Source organism: Solea senegalensis, linkage group LG1, assembly GCF_019176455.1.
Source record: "Solea senegalensis isolate Sse05_10M linkage group LG1, IFAPA_SoseM_1, whole genome shotgun sequence".
Classification (NCBI taxonomy): domain Eukaryota; kingdom Metazoa; phylum Chordata; class Actinopteri; order Pleuronectiformes; family Soleidae; genus Solea; species Solea senegalensis.
Window position 1 is genome coordinate 11,083,982 of NC_058021.1, and position 15,047 is coordinate 11,099,028.

At 43.7% G+C, this 15,047-nt stretch overlaps 1 protein-coding gene across 11 annotated transcripts in view; it reads right to left on the reverse strand.

Annotated features, from left to right (window-relative positions):
* Window positions 1–227: 227 nt before the first annotated feature.
* LOC122771422 (myomegalin-like) overlaps window positions 228–15,047 on the reverse strand; it is a 41,243-nt gene continuing 26,423 nt past the window's right edge. For 3 of the 11 annotated variants that reach the window (XM_044029072.1, XM_044028992.1, XM_044029008.1), the window contains 26 exons: window positions 13,182–13,300; window positions 12,875–13,050; window positions 12,532–12,778; window positions 11,680–11,884; window positions 11,482–11,598; window positions 11,144–11,394; window positions 10,846–11,060; window positions 10,620–10,737; window positions 10,223–10,340; window positions 10,043–10,097; window positions 8,812–9,050; window positions 8,609–8,725; window positions 8,336–8,497; window positions 7,790–8,038; window positions 7,584–7,715; window positions 7,388–7,504; window positions 7,123–7,312; window positions 6,927–7,048; window positions 5,998–6,225; window positions 5,789–5,890; window positions 5,385–5,605; window positions 5,164–5,307; window positions 4,899–5,037; window positions 4,722–4,768; window positions 4,459–4,513; window positions 228–3,116 (listed from right to left, as the gene is read on the reverse strand). In XM_044029072.1, coding sequence (XP_043885007.1) covers window positions 2,986–3,116; window positions 4,459–4,513; window positions 4,722–4,768; window positions 4,899–5,037; window positions 5,164–5,307; window positions 5,385–5,605; window positions 5,789–5,890; window positions 5,998–6,225; window positions 6,927–7,048; window positions 7,123–7,312; window positions 7,388–7,504; window positions 7,584–7,715; window positions 7,790–8,038; window positions 8,336–8,497; window positions 8,609–8,725; window positions 8,812–9,050; window positions 10,043–10,097; window positions 10,223–10,340; window positions 10,620–10,737; window positions 10,846–11,060; window positions 11,144–11,394; window positions 11,482–11,598; window positions 11,680–11,884; window positions 12,532–12,778; window positions 12,875–13,050; window positions 13,182–13,300 — 4,016 coding nt within the window. In that variant the 3' untranslated portion in view covers window positions 228–2,985. Of the gene's footprint in view, window positions 3,117–4,458; window positions 4,514–4,721; window positions 4,769–4,898; window positions 5,038–5,163; window positions 5,308–5,384; window positions 5,606–5,788; window positions 5,891–5,997; window positions 6,226–6,926; window positions 7,049–7,122; window positions 7,313–7,387; window positions 7,507–7,583; window positions 7,716–7,789; window positions 8,039–8,335; window positions 8,498–8,608; window positions 8,726–8,811; window positions 9,051–10,042; window positions 10,098–10,222; window positions 10,341–10,619; window positions 10,738–10,845; window positions 11,061–11,143; window positions 11,395–11,481; window positions 11,599–11,679; window positions 11,885–12,531; window positions 12,779–12,874; window positions 13,051–13,181; window positions 13,301–15,047 lie in introns of all 11 variants that reach the window. The other 8 variants (XM_044029016.1, XM_044029023.1, XM_044029000.1 and 5 more) reach the window with 8 other exon arrangements.

A 15,047-nucleotide genomic window follows, 5' to 3' on the forward strand; every position in this document is an offset into this window, starting at 1 on the left:
AAGTAGTCAAGGAACTACTGGTTTTATTTATTTCTCTGCTTTTATTTTATTGGTTGTCCTTTTGATTATGTATTTTTTGAACTATATGGGGGATGTTTTTTTTTTGTTTAATGTCAAACACTGTGTAACGTGTTTAGAAAAGTGCTCTGTAGATTATTATTATTATTATATTATGAATTATAACGTTATACAGTAGATTCAGAGGAAAACAAAAAATAAACCACACATGCTTTCAATGGTTTTATTCCATCTTTTCCAAACTCTTTTACTGATAACTACCTGTGCCAACACAACACACTCTTAACTGTCATCAGAGACAAGATCAATATGAGTCCTGTATCGGCTTTCTACTTCATTATACATACAATCAGAAACAAAGCTGCTTTCCAATCAAATAAAGGCTGCACCAATCAAATAGCGGTATATACAAACGCAACGCAGGACCAACAATACACTGTTTCAAACTGCCGTTTAATTCCCCTCACTAATTCCCTTCTTAATAAATAGCAATAAGGCTTTGTTTACGCTCTAAAAAGGTGCTTTGTGGATTCACCGCTCCATAGTCTTTTCAGTCATTGGCTTTTTCCTTACAGCAGACGAGTCTTCAAAACATTTCTCTTTAATGTCTTCAATTTACAAAGGAAATATCAAACTTTTTACCTTTCATTTAAATATTTGGCAACTTTTTTTTTTCCCAGAAGACTCAAGCACAAATAAAACCTAATTTGGCAGATATCAGGTAGACGAGCGCTACCACAGAGAGCAGACTAGAGAAGCTCTCGGGCTAAATGTAAAGGCAAGCGAATAAACTACTTGTAGATGATGTAATCAATGTCTTGAAGGCATTGTTTATGTTTTCCCTCATCGCTGTGACGAACTGATTCAAAGTGACACAATCCTCTAATGTACATTGCATATAATGAGTGTAGCAAACATACTTGTAATACAATGATGTTTAACATCAAAATGAAGTATTTTATAAAGCTATTGCACAGCTACCCAGATAATCAACTTTGCAAAAAGCAAATGTTGGATGGTTTTTTTTTTCTTTCTTTTTTTACAAACGCACACACGCACGCACACGCTCGCATACACACACAACAAGCAGGTTATTTACAGCATGAAATGGCAAATGTACAGCAAAAGAAAAACCCCACATCAAACTACAAGTGAAACAGAACTGATACAAGTGAGTGAATTATAGAACAATGATCATACCAGTACCCTGCCAAAGTTTGTGTCATCTATAAAAACTTTAGAACCTATATTGCCATTGCCATGGGAATGTTAAGACGGCCTGAACCAAAAGATATAACATGACCACTGTAGCATATAATGTCGTGCAAAAAAACAACAACACGCCGTTCTTTTTGTTTTGGTCCAAAAAAGGAGAACAATTCAAAAATAAACCAAATCGGCTGTCTAACGGTTACCGTCTCTGTGGTTCTTAATCCTCGTCGACACGGACGGTACATCTGCATTTGTCTATTTGTCTCATCAGACAGTTTGTCATTCGCATGGTCAAGGCAAGTCAAAGTGAAATAAAGAGTTTAAATTTCAAACCTTTGGGCAAGTATTGGTAATCCCCTGTTCCATAGCTCAGTTTTGACCATTCATCAGTCTTTGTCATGCATCGGCACTCCAGAAAAAAAGGTACAATCGTAACACTCATTGAAGTCATAACATTACCATTATGAGTGTGACTAATACTCCAGTGTCAGGCAAAGAAATAATAATAATACTATCCTGGTGCAGCATGATTATTCAAGAAACATTATTATTGCACATGCTCGTATGAGAACTCCTACAGAGGAGCTTGAATACGCGTGTTTAGCCTGGTTCCATTTGAGCACTTGGACATATTGCAGTGTACATCCAATAACAATCGATCAAACAGAAGCTGGCTTTAAGAACTGATCCAAATCGCACGTCTTCAGTTTTCACAACTGCACTTTTGTGCTAAAAAAAACACAAAACAAAACACATTAACAGCTAAAAACGGAGGCGTGGAACTCAAGTGGAACTTTCTTCTGGCGTCTATCGCCACTCTTGGCTGATGGCTTACATATTATTCCAAAGCTTCCTCCACAAATACAGATATATAGCACATAACTGTGTAGCAGTGGCCACCGACCTCCTCTACATTCCTCCACTGTGTCAAGTGACACACCGTGGGCGTCGTTTTTCTTTGCATTGCATTGGCAAAAAAAAAGAAGAGATGTCCTTGTTAATAAGCGTACCACAAGAGGTAAACATTTGTGTGGCAGTCAAAGTTGACAGGTGTCTTGTCTTTGAGTGAGCTTCGACTGATCACACACACACATAAAGATGTGTGTGTGAAAACGTGTGCAGAATTCCTCCCACAAGTCTTTTTAAACATGCATGAACATCTGCTCTGTCCACAGGCTCTCAGGAGAGGATGCTCACGGAGACTGATCTAAGGGGCGGACAGTGTATTACAGAAACTTTGTATTTGATGCCAATTCCCTTCATTTTAAGGCTACATTTTGAATTATTTGATATAAAAATGCCGTCGTTTCAATCTCTGAGATCAAGCCAAATGACCGCGTTTAATACAGCTCCACTGACACCAGATTAAGAAAAGACTAAATCTGGTCTGAGATCAGTGTGTAAGAGCATCGTCTACCAGCTCCATCAGTAGGACACACGACACCGAATCCATCAGGAGAACATTTCGAACACCTTCTTCTGTCACACACAAGGCAGACTGCTGACTACATCACTCAAAGACAAGAACACTGGTGGTGCAGGACGGAGGGAGGGAGGGAGGTGAGCAAGTGAGGGGAGTCTGCTAAGGCTCAAGGTGCGGAGTAAACTTCACACGTTGCCCAGAGGAGTGAAGGGTGGACACACTCTCATGGCAGCTGTTGAGGGGCGTGTGGGGGGGTGGGGGTGTTCTGTGGGTCTTGGCTGTTGGAGCATAGAGGTCAGAGGTGGTAGCATTGAGGCTGGTTCTTGAAAAGTCTAGAGCAGACATTGGCTGTTGCGCTTCCTCGTTGCCGGGCGCAGATGGGCTGCGGCTCCGGAAGCAGCGCTGGTCTTCAGGACAGTGCGATCAGAAGGCCACTCTCTGGCAACAACTCCTGGCTCCTCAGCTTCAGTGAGGGACAAAAGAAGAGAGGTCTAAGTCACAGGTGTACTCAACCGAAGAGCAGACACAACTGCTAGTGAAGTGAAATGTCAAAGGTGCAGTTCAGCATTTTAGGAAGCATGCTGATTTACTTTGTTGCAGAGTGGACATTAATAGTGCTCTTGGGATTGTATGGTCAATAAGAAACTAAAGCCAGCATGTCATGTCCACTAGGGATGAGGCCATATTTTCACAATAACACTTTTTTTGTGTCCTTACTTGATTTTCTTTTGTGTTGTTGTGTGTTCATACTCTGCAGCCTTCAAAGTGACACTAGATACAACACTTTGGCTCTGGGTTCAGGTTACATACAGGTCTACTGAAGGTTGTCACGCTGCATATGCTTTAGTTTATGTTCTGCTAGAAAGATGTCATGATTCTGGAGTAAAAACATATATATAACAGGAAGTATATAAGTAAAAAAAAAAATTAAATGATGATTTGAAGACAAACTCATTTCTTTTAACTCTTTTTTGTTTTACTTTTATAAATATGGAAGTCTGCCACCTATTTTATTCATTTGTACTTTGAAATAATTCTAATTTAATTGAATTTAATTGGCTCTACTGTCACATTTAACTAAGAGACAATAGAGTAATATAGCAATCTGACCTCTCTTAGCAGGAAATAATAAAACACAACTGTTTAATTAGATTTAATAAAATTCCCAAAAGGCAACTGTTTGCAGATGAAATGCTGAGAATGAGACGTTAGAGAATAAGCAGTGCTGTTAGTCTCTCTCTCACAAACACACACACACACCTGCTGTTTCTGTCTGTGTGCTGTGTATCCTGGTGTGAGGTGTGGAGGAATTTAGATGTTTATGACACCAACAAAATCCTAAGACGGCAGGAAGCTGTCGCACATGTTTGTGCGATACTGTTACGGTGTACACGCACACACATGGGAACTATGCATAGCATGGAGGTCACTGTGGGGATCTTGACACTCGAAATAGACTTAAACATAGTGTTGAGCACTGTGCTGTCTTGGTAGATATGGGTGTTTTCTTTGTGTAAGACCTGAAAACATGCATTCAGTTACTAGTTGGTCAGTCATGACAATAAACTGTTCAATCAGGATGGAACTCGCTTGTTGGACGTGATCATGAAGCGGTGACGTGAGCATGAGACGACAAAACCAACGCCACACTTAGGTAAAGGCTGCCCCAGATAACAGAAAGGTACTTTAACACTTACAGTTTAGCCAGAGGAAATAGGCTAAATACTTTTACTGATACTAATTCAATGCGTGTCTGGGACAACATCTACCTATGAACAAAGGCCACGTGATGTCAGACAGTTTACCAGCATGAGGAGAGGAGGAGGACGAGCTTAGAGAGGAAAGTCTCTGCTCATTCTTCTGGAGGTTTTAAAGACGAGACGAGAGGAGGAGAGGCAAATACAGAATGGAGGAAACAAGAGAGACAGAAATCCAAAAAATGATGAATTTACATCAAAATACGAATACTTGAGGATGTTTGGGACAACAGGAAGGCACATGTTAACACACAATTCTGATTTACATCATACTGTGACCTGTGGAATATACATTATTATCTTAGACTGACCTCTAAATTTGTCCTCGCTTTCTTCAGGACATCACGAGTCCTTGACACTGCAGAGAGTGAGACATAGTCTTAGAATATTTCTGTTGCACTTTCTTTAGCTTCTTAAGGTGTGTTGTTTTACTCTTGTCCGCTTTATATTTCTACCGTGCATGCACACATGGACCCGTAGACACTTACACTGATTAACTATGAAGTGCTCCATGCTCTCCTTGGTGCGGCTGGTGCTTCTCAGTCTTTGAATCGTCCCTTTTAGAACCTCTTCCTGCTCTGAAATACGCAGTTTCAGGGACAAGATTTCTTCCTGCATACACTGCTCCTACACACACACACACACACACACACACACACACACACACACACAGAAAACCTTGTTACAAAACATGGTTATCTGTCGACGCTATTCCAAGTTCAGATCCATGACAGAATATCAGTGTTTCCAAACCTTCTTAAGGTTTTGGATGGTGAGATCATTGCCGGGCAGAGCTGCCCTCCAGAACATCTTCAGCAGAGACATGGACTCCTCCAGGATCTGCCTCAGAGTCCTGGTGCTGGACAGCAGACTCTTCACACATCCAGAGTCCACAACCTGCATCAAGAGCTCAGTTAGATATTGTTATCACTTAACGATGAGTTCAAATGTTCCTCTGGCCCTCTGGCTCGCACCATTTCACCACTGTGTTTCTCATTGCCGTCCAGCAGAGTCGGGCCAAGGCAGGCCTGCAGGGTCGTCTCCATGCGTTGGATGAGGCTCCGCCCCTCTAGGACTTGCTGTTGCAGAGCACTGAAGTCATCCACATGACCGATGGCGTGGCGACCGTTGCGGTTTGCAAACGATCCGTCGGGGGCCTCCCCCTCGAGCTCACAGTGAGGGTCCAGAGAGTCTACTGGAGGAAAAGTGGACTTTAAAATGACATTGTTGGTATGGTAGGAAATAATGTTGTGCAGTTTCACAAGCAAATGACAAAAAAGCAAAGTAGAATCACAGCAGTGAGTCAAATTGGTTGCGAGCAATGAAACCAACACAGTGAAGGCATATTAAGCTGTCGTCATGCAGTTGTGAGTCACACCATTAGCAGTGCTATGGCTGTCGTCCAGGTCTGAGAAGGGAGGACCAGGTGATCCACAGTTAAACAGACCAATGTCCCTGACTGGTGGAGACGGAGCTGGGTCTGTGGAGCACACACATACACAAACCAGGCTTGGACACAGAGCAAACCACACCACGGCACACTGAAGCCTCACAACCAGCTTGTGCTATGCTACGTTTGAGTCTTACCGTGCAGCAGCTGTCGCCTGTAGAAGTTTTCCCGTTGAGGGCTGGCAGTGAGCGCAGAGAGGGAGGGGGAGCGAGGAGAGCCCACACCCAGCTTCTGCTCCAGCTGCTTGTGGAGCTCCAGTTGTTTGAGAGCACTGTTCTCCTGGACACTGGTTTGCAGTTGTGCCCGGAGACTCCTCACCTCTCCAAGCAGCTCCCCCAGCTCCACTGGCACACCACACATGTAGCCTGAAGAACAAAATATCCAAAACACGTTGACCCCTCCAACTTACTCTTTGCATTCAACACCAGCTCAACTGCTTGTTGTTCTAATGAGCAAATCACATGGCAGCAGTGCAAGACATGGTGAAGATGGCCTGCTGAAGTTCAAACTGGGGAGGAAATGTGATTTAAGTGAGTCTTCAATGTGGCATTGTATTTCAGAAACTGCTGATCTACTGGGATTTTCTTGCAAAACCATGTCTAGGGTTTACAGAGAATGTTCAAAAAAGAGAAAATATCCTTTGTGAGACAGTGTTCTGGGCAAAAATGTCTTTGTTGGTGCCAGAGGTCGGAGGAGGACGGTTAGACTGGTTCAAAACAATAGAATTGCAACAGTAACTCAAATAGTTGTGCAGGAGAATATGAACAAAGCTAAGGGTATTTTAAATGATCCAAGCCACCCTAATTTGTCTTATTTGTATATGAATATTATTCGTGATTGTGTGCTTTGCAGAAATTGTGTGTGCAATAACAATAACTCTGGTACACATTTAGGTACACATGATACCCAAAGAAGTGTTTGTGCTGTATGAGCGGCCACAGTGTCATTCTTCATACTACCACAGGATGGTGCTAAAGTAACACATTTGACAAAATGAATTCAAAGTTTTTCATATTTAAAAAGGGTTACATATCTACCATGGCTTGTGTACAGTGAACATTCTGACCTTTGTTGGCCTTTGCAGTGAAACACACTCGATCGTAGACCTGCAGTTCACTCTGCAGGGAGTGGATGAGCTCCCTGCCCTCACACAGCTGCTGCTGCAGCAGCGACACCTCATGTTGGAGCCTGAGGATGAACATACATGATTATACTGCTACAGACCAGCGTTATTTTAATATGCTGAAGCCGAACGCGCCAACCTGTTGGTTCTCTCCTGACTGGCCTGTCTCTCCTGCCTTAACGTGTGGATCTGCTCCCCTTGCTCCTGCCTGTAACTCTGAAGTCGTCGCAGCTCCTCCTTCCACTGCTGGGCCTCCAGCTCTGCTTGTTTCAGGCGAGCCTGTGCCGTAAACACAGCCTCCCGCAACTGTACGACCTCCTCACAAGTGTCTGAGGGGAGACAAAGTGAGTTATACAGAATATTTTACGGCAGGAACATTTGTAGTTGGCTTTCAGACAGCGTACCTGTGCTAGCCTGCAAACGTGACTGCAGGGCCAGGTTTTCTTGCTTCAGGACTCTAATCTCGTTGGACAGTTGTGTGACTGAGTCCAGCCCCTGTATGTAGATGTTTGTTGGGGCCCCTGAAAAAAAGAATACAAACGGTTCATATCTTGTTTGAGATCTTGTTTGGTGTTTCTCAATTACAGAGGGGTCACTGACCTCCACCATGCCCACCACGAGCAAGTCTTTCTTCCAGCTGCTGGCGGAGCCTCTCGTTCGTCCTGATGGACTCTTCTAGACGCTGACGGAGACACCTCACCTCCTGCAGGTGCTCCTCTATCACATTCACCCCTATAGACAAAAATGATGAAATAAACTGTTGCCGCTTACAGCGATCAGCTCATAATCCTGGGGGTTAACATTACCGCACAAACTTTTAATCACACCTGGCCGGAGCCCAGACGATCCAGCGTAGCTCCCTACTTGCTGAACCATGTTCTCCATGTCCCACAAAGTCCCGACGTCAGACTTCAGGGAGCGGTCCTCAGGGATGCCGCCCAGCTGATACTGTTGAAAGGCATGATGGGACAGCAGGCTGTAGCTGGAGAGGTCGTTCTGGTTGTGAGCACCGGGTGAGAGAGGGAACGTGGCCTTGTCACTGGGAACTGCAAAGCCTGTTCATCATAAACACACACACACACACACACACACACACACACACATTCAAATTAAACAAGTGCGGGAAACACAAGAAGATATTGATAATAATCTCGATTAAATGTCAGATAATTAAAGATTAGTTCTTAAAACTTCACAATTCACACATTATATTGGCCTACAGTATATCCAACCTTTGTCATATAAATATTGGAGAAAATGATATTGTATATCATGATTGAATTATTGCCCAACCCTAAGTACAGTTAAGTTGAATGAATTTCACACAGGACACACTCTCCCTGAACCCTCACCCCTGTTCTGTTCATTCATCTGTTTGTACAGCGTGTCCAGCTCTGGGCGAACAGCGATCACAGACAAGGCCCTGGGCCGGGGGTCAGAAGTGACTTCTTTACCCCAGACGTCAGGGCCAGAAGGGACAGGGAAGAAGGAGGAAACGGGCTCACTGAAAAGGGCTGGAGGAGAATGACAGGAAGTGACAAAACAGAACACCAAGGAAGAGGAGGAAAAGAACGTCTGATTTGATCAAAATCTTTGCAAGTCATCGCCATCTGTGGGTGCCGTACCTCTAGAGGCCTGACTGGTCAAAGTCACAGGGGCTGAGTAATGCATGTTGGGACAGCTGTTGGAGGACTTGAGAAGTCCGTGAGGAGGAGGAGGAGGAGGAGGAAAAGATGGACGAACTAAAAGAGGGGAATGGAAGGTGAAAGGATAGAACAGGAAGTATTACGCACACACAGAAAGAGAAAGAATTTAGCAGCAACAATACCGTCTGGTTCTGATCCTTGTCTTGGCTGCTGCTCCTCCTGAAACTCTCGGGCATCTAAATCCGAGCACAGCTCCAGGTCTTCGTTGGTTCTGTACTCTTCGGACACCAAGGAGGTCCTGTCTGATTGGTCGGTGGTCTCCGAGAGGGCGTGGCAGCTGGACGGGGTCTCGGGACGCTGCTGCAGCTTGGTGTGAAGCGACTCAATAATTTTATCTTTCTGCTGCAACTCCTTACTCAGCCTGTGATGTGCACACAACGAGAATCAAACGTTACAGTCTGAGCTGAAGCAAGACTGGTTATTAGTTATAAGATAAGATAAGATAAGATAAGATATTGATATTTACAGTATAAATATGTATAAGTATATTGCACTTGTTATGGTTTATACTAGTGAAACTGTTTATTACATTTTGAATAAACATGATATGTTTCATTTGATAAGGACAATACCACCACTGCAGCACTTTGTCTAAACTTGTGCTTATGCTTTTTTTTTTTTATCCTTTTCCACACATGACATACACTGAACATGTTTTGAGTTTCGGATCCAGACAAAATCAATATTTTGTAGTAAAAAAAAAAAAGAATCCTTTTGCTGCATTTGAATCTGCCACCATTTAACAAAGCAGCCCGTGTAAGTGAAAGACATCTCTTACTGTTTCAGCTGATGCATTAACTCTCTGTTTCTCTCCAGCAGCATTCTAACAAAGGCTGTTTCTCTGGTTTGGCTCCGACTCACAGAGACTGACCACAGGGAATCCCTGTACATGTGGCTGCTCTTAGGAACCATAGATTTCCACAACGGAGCCATGTTCCCTGCAAGTCCAGTCCATACAGTATGTATTCTCAATGAGCTGAGCCGGCCAAACACGGGCCACTTCTTTAAAAATGTCTTCTGGTTCTTTCCCAAGATATAAACGAAACATGAATGAATTAAAAAGAAGAAGACGTTGTGGTCCAACAGTCTCACATTCAAGAGAGTGAGACACAGGAAAGGCTTCTTAAGCCTGGCTGGTGGGACACCTGTGAATGTGTCAAACTAAAGCAACTTAACAGTTAATGCCCGTATGTGGATTAACAGTAACCTCGTGTCTCCTCTCTACATGTGAAAGGCTTCTCGCGTGCTGCAGTGTCACATGACACAAAGTAAACTAATCAGCGGGTCAGAGCTGGTGCTCAACTGAGATCAACACAACACACGGTCTGGAATTTATCCACGTTGTCAACTCACCGCAAGGCAAGCAACTCGTGGCCCATCTTTTCATCGGGGCTCTCTGCACAGTCACCTGTGTAACAGAGGAGAAAAAGAATCATTGTAGGCATTAAAAGCAAGACCACCGCAGTGTCGCGTGAGATATGAAGACTTTTTGTTTGTTTTGCGGGTGAAGTAAAGGGGGAAGGAGTTTCTTACGTCCGCTGATCTTGGTGACCACTCTTTGTGCCAGCGTGGTGCTCTGTGCCAGCTGCTCTCTAAAGCTCTGACCCATGTAGTAATCAATATCGTTAGCTCGCAGCAGCTCCTCGAAGGCCTGAGAGGTGTAGAGCGTTTGATGAACTACACAAATATTAGCCATAGATCGTCCTCTGGCCTATATTGTGATGTGTGATGGTGATGCAAGCCAGCATGCAAGAAAATACTGTCTATATATATATTGCTCTTGTTGCTTTGCTGTCGTTTTATATATATATATATATATATATATATATATATATACATATATATATATATATATATATATATATACATATATATCATTAAAACTGATATCATTAAATGAGTTAGTTCATGCAGGATAGCTTGTGGAAACCTTAGTGGTGTCACCCAGGTGCTGGGTGAGGATATGGCAGACTCCCTGTCCCTCTCTCATCCTCTGCCTCAGGTGGGACAGCTCACGAGCTTGTGCCTGGATCAGAGTGTTGTACTTCCTGTATAGGAAGGAAAAGCATTTAAAGGGACACGAGGACTGATGGGGACGATTGTGGAGACTAATGTAAAGGTTTACAGAGGCACCAGAAGTAACACTGTCCACTCACCCAGGCCAAGTAGCACATTTCCCCTCTTCTGCTTGACCCTTTCCCTCCAGGCCGGGGCTTTTTAGTTGTGCCTCCAGTGATGTGACTCGTGCCATCAGTTCTTCGAGCTCCCTCCTGGGTTTGGACCCAGAGCGAATCGCCTGCGAGTCAGACATCCAGCCTTCATCTTCTTCCGCACCGCTGGGGGCAGGTGACGTCTCAAAGGCCCAGTTTACCTTAGAAAACGAGTTTCGTGAAGGGTCAGTGACGTTACTGTACTGTCCAGTGATGCCCAGCAGTAACCTGGCGTCGCATTTACCTTGCGAGGCGTGCGCTCCAGACTGGAGGCGTAGTCGCTGGTGGCGGACAGGGAGCGGACGCGCAGCTGCAGCCCGCGGATCACTTTGTGGCAGCGTGTCAGCTGTGAGCGCAGATCGAGGACCAGATGCTGGTGCGAGGTGTCATCGCCCACTTCATAACCTCCACTGTTTGCAGAGTACCAGCTGCTGCCCACGCCGTCGTAGTCCTGCTGATGGGACAGCGACGTGCACATCTCCAGGTCATCGAACTCTGCGGGAGGAAGATATTATTGTTGTGTGATTAGTAGTTGCATTTAACATGGATACAATAATGTCAGTCATCGTATCCATTTGTTACCTGGGCTGCTGGTGTCTTCTCTCTCTGCCTCATTCTCACTGCGACCGCATGTCTCATAACCCAGATCCTGAAGATCCACCTGCACCTGTTTACTGGCTTGCTGGACTGACGTCTCTGCTGCGGAAAGAAATGATCGTTGATGTTTTGTGCATGTTTGAGTCACGTATGTGTGTCTTCACACTTTTGCCAGCGACTCACTGAGCAGGTCTCTGTAGTCCTTGAGCTGTTCTGCCTGAGCGTGGACCGTGGCCTCCGACACCATCAGCCTCTCCTGCAGTTCTCTGTTCTCCTGGTGGCTCAGAGCCAGATCGGAGCGTAGGTGAGCTGCCTGCTCGCGGAGGCCCTCATCGATGTCCTGCCACAGTGCTCCCACTTCACTCGTGTTACCAGCAGGCTCCGCCTCCTGCGAGAGTGTCGCGTTTACAAAGATCAGATGTCACAGGAATGTCATTTCCATCACTTAACACACACACACAGGGGTTTATGTTTTAATCACAGTGAGCATGATACTAACTGATGTCCCTTTATATCCACAAGTTACATAAATAACAACAAGAATAACAGACGAGTGCAATGAGAAAAGAGCTGTTCTTAGAGTCTGCTGGTCATGGCCTCACTAACAAAGGTGGGAAAGGCCCTTTTTTTTACTATATAAATCTTCATTTAGTCAGTTTTGATTAACTTGATTAACCCTTTTTGTCATGTATTACAGTTTTGCCGTACTATTACTGTCAAACACTGTCACATATGACGGAAAAATGATCTTTGCATCTTAATAAACACGTCTATGCGGTACGAAGGATGGAGAAAATAAGCCAAATCAGCCAGACTTTCTCTTCATTTTTAAATTATGAAATATTAACACATGTATAAAATAAAGCAGTGATTAATGTATCTATTTAAAATAACATTAGATATTACAGAAATGGCAGTTAAAATAGTCAGAAACATTATATCATGACTTATATTGTGAATCGGATCACAACGGTTTGTCATCTTTAAAAAGTGGGTCTACGTTATTTGATTTATATTTCAGTGTGTATGTGGTACCTTCTCAATCTGCTGCTCCAGGTCCAGAGAGCAAGGCCTTGTGCACTGTCTCTTCCATCGCTGAGGTGTTTCCTCCTCCTCCTCCTCCTCCTCCTCCTCTTCCTCTTCCTCCTCAATATCCTCCTCCTCTTCCCAGGCGAGTCTTCTGAGATTCTTCTGTGTGTTCGTCCTCAGTCCCAGGACTCCGGCTCGTTCTTGGCATTCTTTCAAAGCCTGGTTCTCCTCCTGCAGGTTCTGCAGTGCACTCCTGTGAGACATGAAGCCACTCCGGTGTTAGTATACAGGAGATGTCAGGTGTAAAATCCGGACACAGAGACAACAATAGTACAGTACAAATATGCACCTCATCTGGGCCACTGATGTGAAGCCATCGCTCTCCAGGTGTGACCTTATTTCCTCAAGCTGGCCTTCAAGCATCCTCCTCGCTTCCTCAAGCTGCTTTACATCAGCTCTCTGGGACAGCACTCCCCTCACCAGCTCTGCAGCCACACCCCTGGCTTCACATGACTTCTCAGACCCCTAACAAAAAAAAAAGTCACATTTCTATTATCGGTTAAAAGTTTAAGTAAGTATGCAATTAAATAAATATGTGGCCACAAACAGTCTGAACGTGAGGACGTTACTCTCTGAAGGACACTCAAACATTCTACCTGAGCGATGGCCGTCGCTTTAGCATCATCCTCCTCTATGCTGTCGGTGAACTCATCGCTGCTGCTGTTGCCGCCGTCTTCATCGTCTCCTTCCTCCTCCTCGTCCTCTGTATTGAGCTCTAGAATCACAAAAAAAACATTCACTCAACTGAGTCCCTCTTTTGTCCGAATCAGAATCCCAACGTTTTTCTAGTTAGTCGTGCGTTGTCTGTGATGTGTCCTTGTCTGGTGTTCATTCTGTTTCCGTCTGCACTCTGCATCACCACTTTGGAAGTCATGGGACTAAAGGGAAATGTTATGTCATACACTGTGAACCAGCCAACAGTACACTCAAGGCAGTACAACCCAGTGTGTGTGTGTGTGTGTGTTCATGACGATAACGTCAAACCATTTCAAGTAAAAAAAAAACCAACAGGTTTATTAATTGGCTTGTGGTTCATTTATATTCCCCTACATGAATGTTTGGGGGTGTTTATGAGTGAATACTGAACACACACACTCACTCGCAGAAAGAGCCAGTGAGGCGCACATAAATGCACGCTGGTTTGCTGCCAGGAAGCAGAGGCTCAGTGGAAAGAAGCACGCAGGAATTTCCAAAGGAAAACTGTGGTACAGTCTTCATGATATTCAATATTCACACACACACTCACTATGTGACACTGTGCACGTCTATAGGTGTGACTATGGGTGTGTATCGCTTCAGCTGCTCAGTGTATTGTTCACACGTAATATGGGATTATTAACAATCAGGGGAAGTTCAAAAATGACCAATGAAAAGATCCTAAAAATAGACGACAGTTAAATGTTATGATGTGTCTTTGTAGTGTCGCAATGGGCAGGTAATTCGAGTCAAACCTCCGGGTTATTATCGATCGAACAATGTGCTCTGTAAGCTGAACTGAGTGAATGTGGGGCCCTGTTTACATACCGAGACACTACGTACTGTCAACACTTCTATTCTGGTGTCATGTGGCTGTGCGCCGTGTCTGTTCAGGGGTGCATCTGTCATTTAAAATAAGATATATCATTGTGTGTATTTTCTGTACTATGTTATATTCTAATAGTTTGAAAGTGCGTCCCTTGTTTGGTTAAATGTGTAACAATCCTGGACACTTTTAACTCGGTGTTACAATGGAACAGCCATGCAAACGGGAAAACCATGCCACAGTCTCATGCACGAGGGAGCAAGGACATAAACAACACAACGGATTTAGATCTGGAAATGCCATATACAGCTTTTGATATTTATTGTCAATATTTCAAACTATTAATAGTGTGTTTACTTGTAGCTTAAATGCTTTTGAGGACAAAGGAAGTCAGTAGTGTTTATAGCAGGCATGTATGGTTCACGTGGATTGAACAGTGTGGGTTGTTCACAGGGAAAAGAGAATATACTGTATATCAAGGGACCAAGTGGGGGGGAGGGGTTTAGGTTTGCGACATTTCTAAACCAATTTAATACAATGAAGAAAAATCCATAACAGAAGTGCTTTTGATAAAAAGCCAGCACGTTTATTTTTGTTTAATTTAACATACAAAAAAAAAAAGATGTGTTGACAAGGATTACTAGATGAGAGATAAGGACAACAAACTTTGCCTCAAATGTATTATTAATAATAATAATAATAATAATAAGTGAGAGTTATTTCTGGCATTCACGTCTCGTGTGATATAACTGTAGAATAACTTCATACTATATTTCACTATTATCTTGGAACAAAGCCGAACGGTGGTTCAACTAGCAAGTAAACTACAAACAATGCATTTCATTTTCACGTTACTGTGACATATCAGCTACTGCTTAGTATCTTCTGACTTTATGTTTCACACAGACTAAACGGCCACTACAGCAGAGCAGGTTTGTTA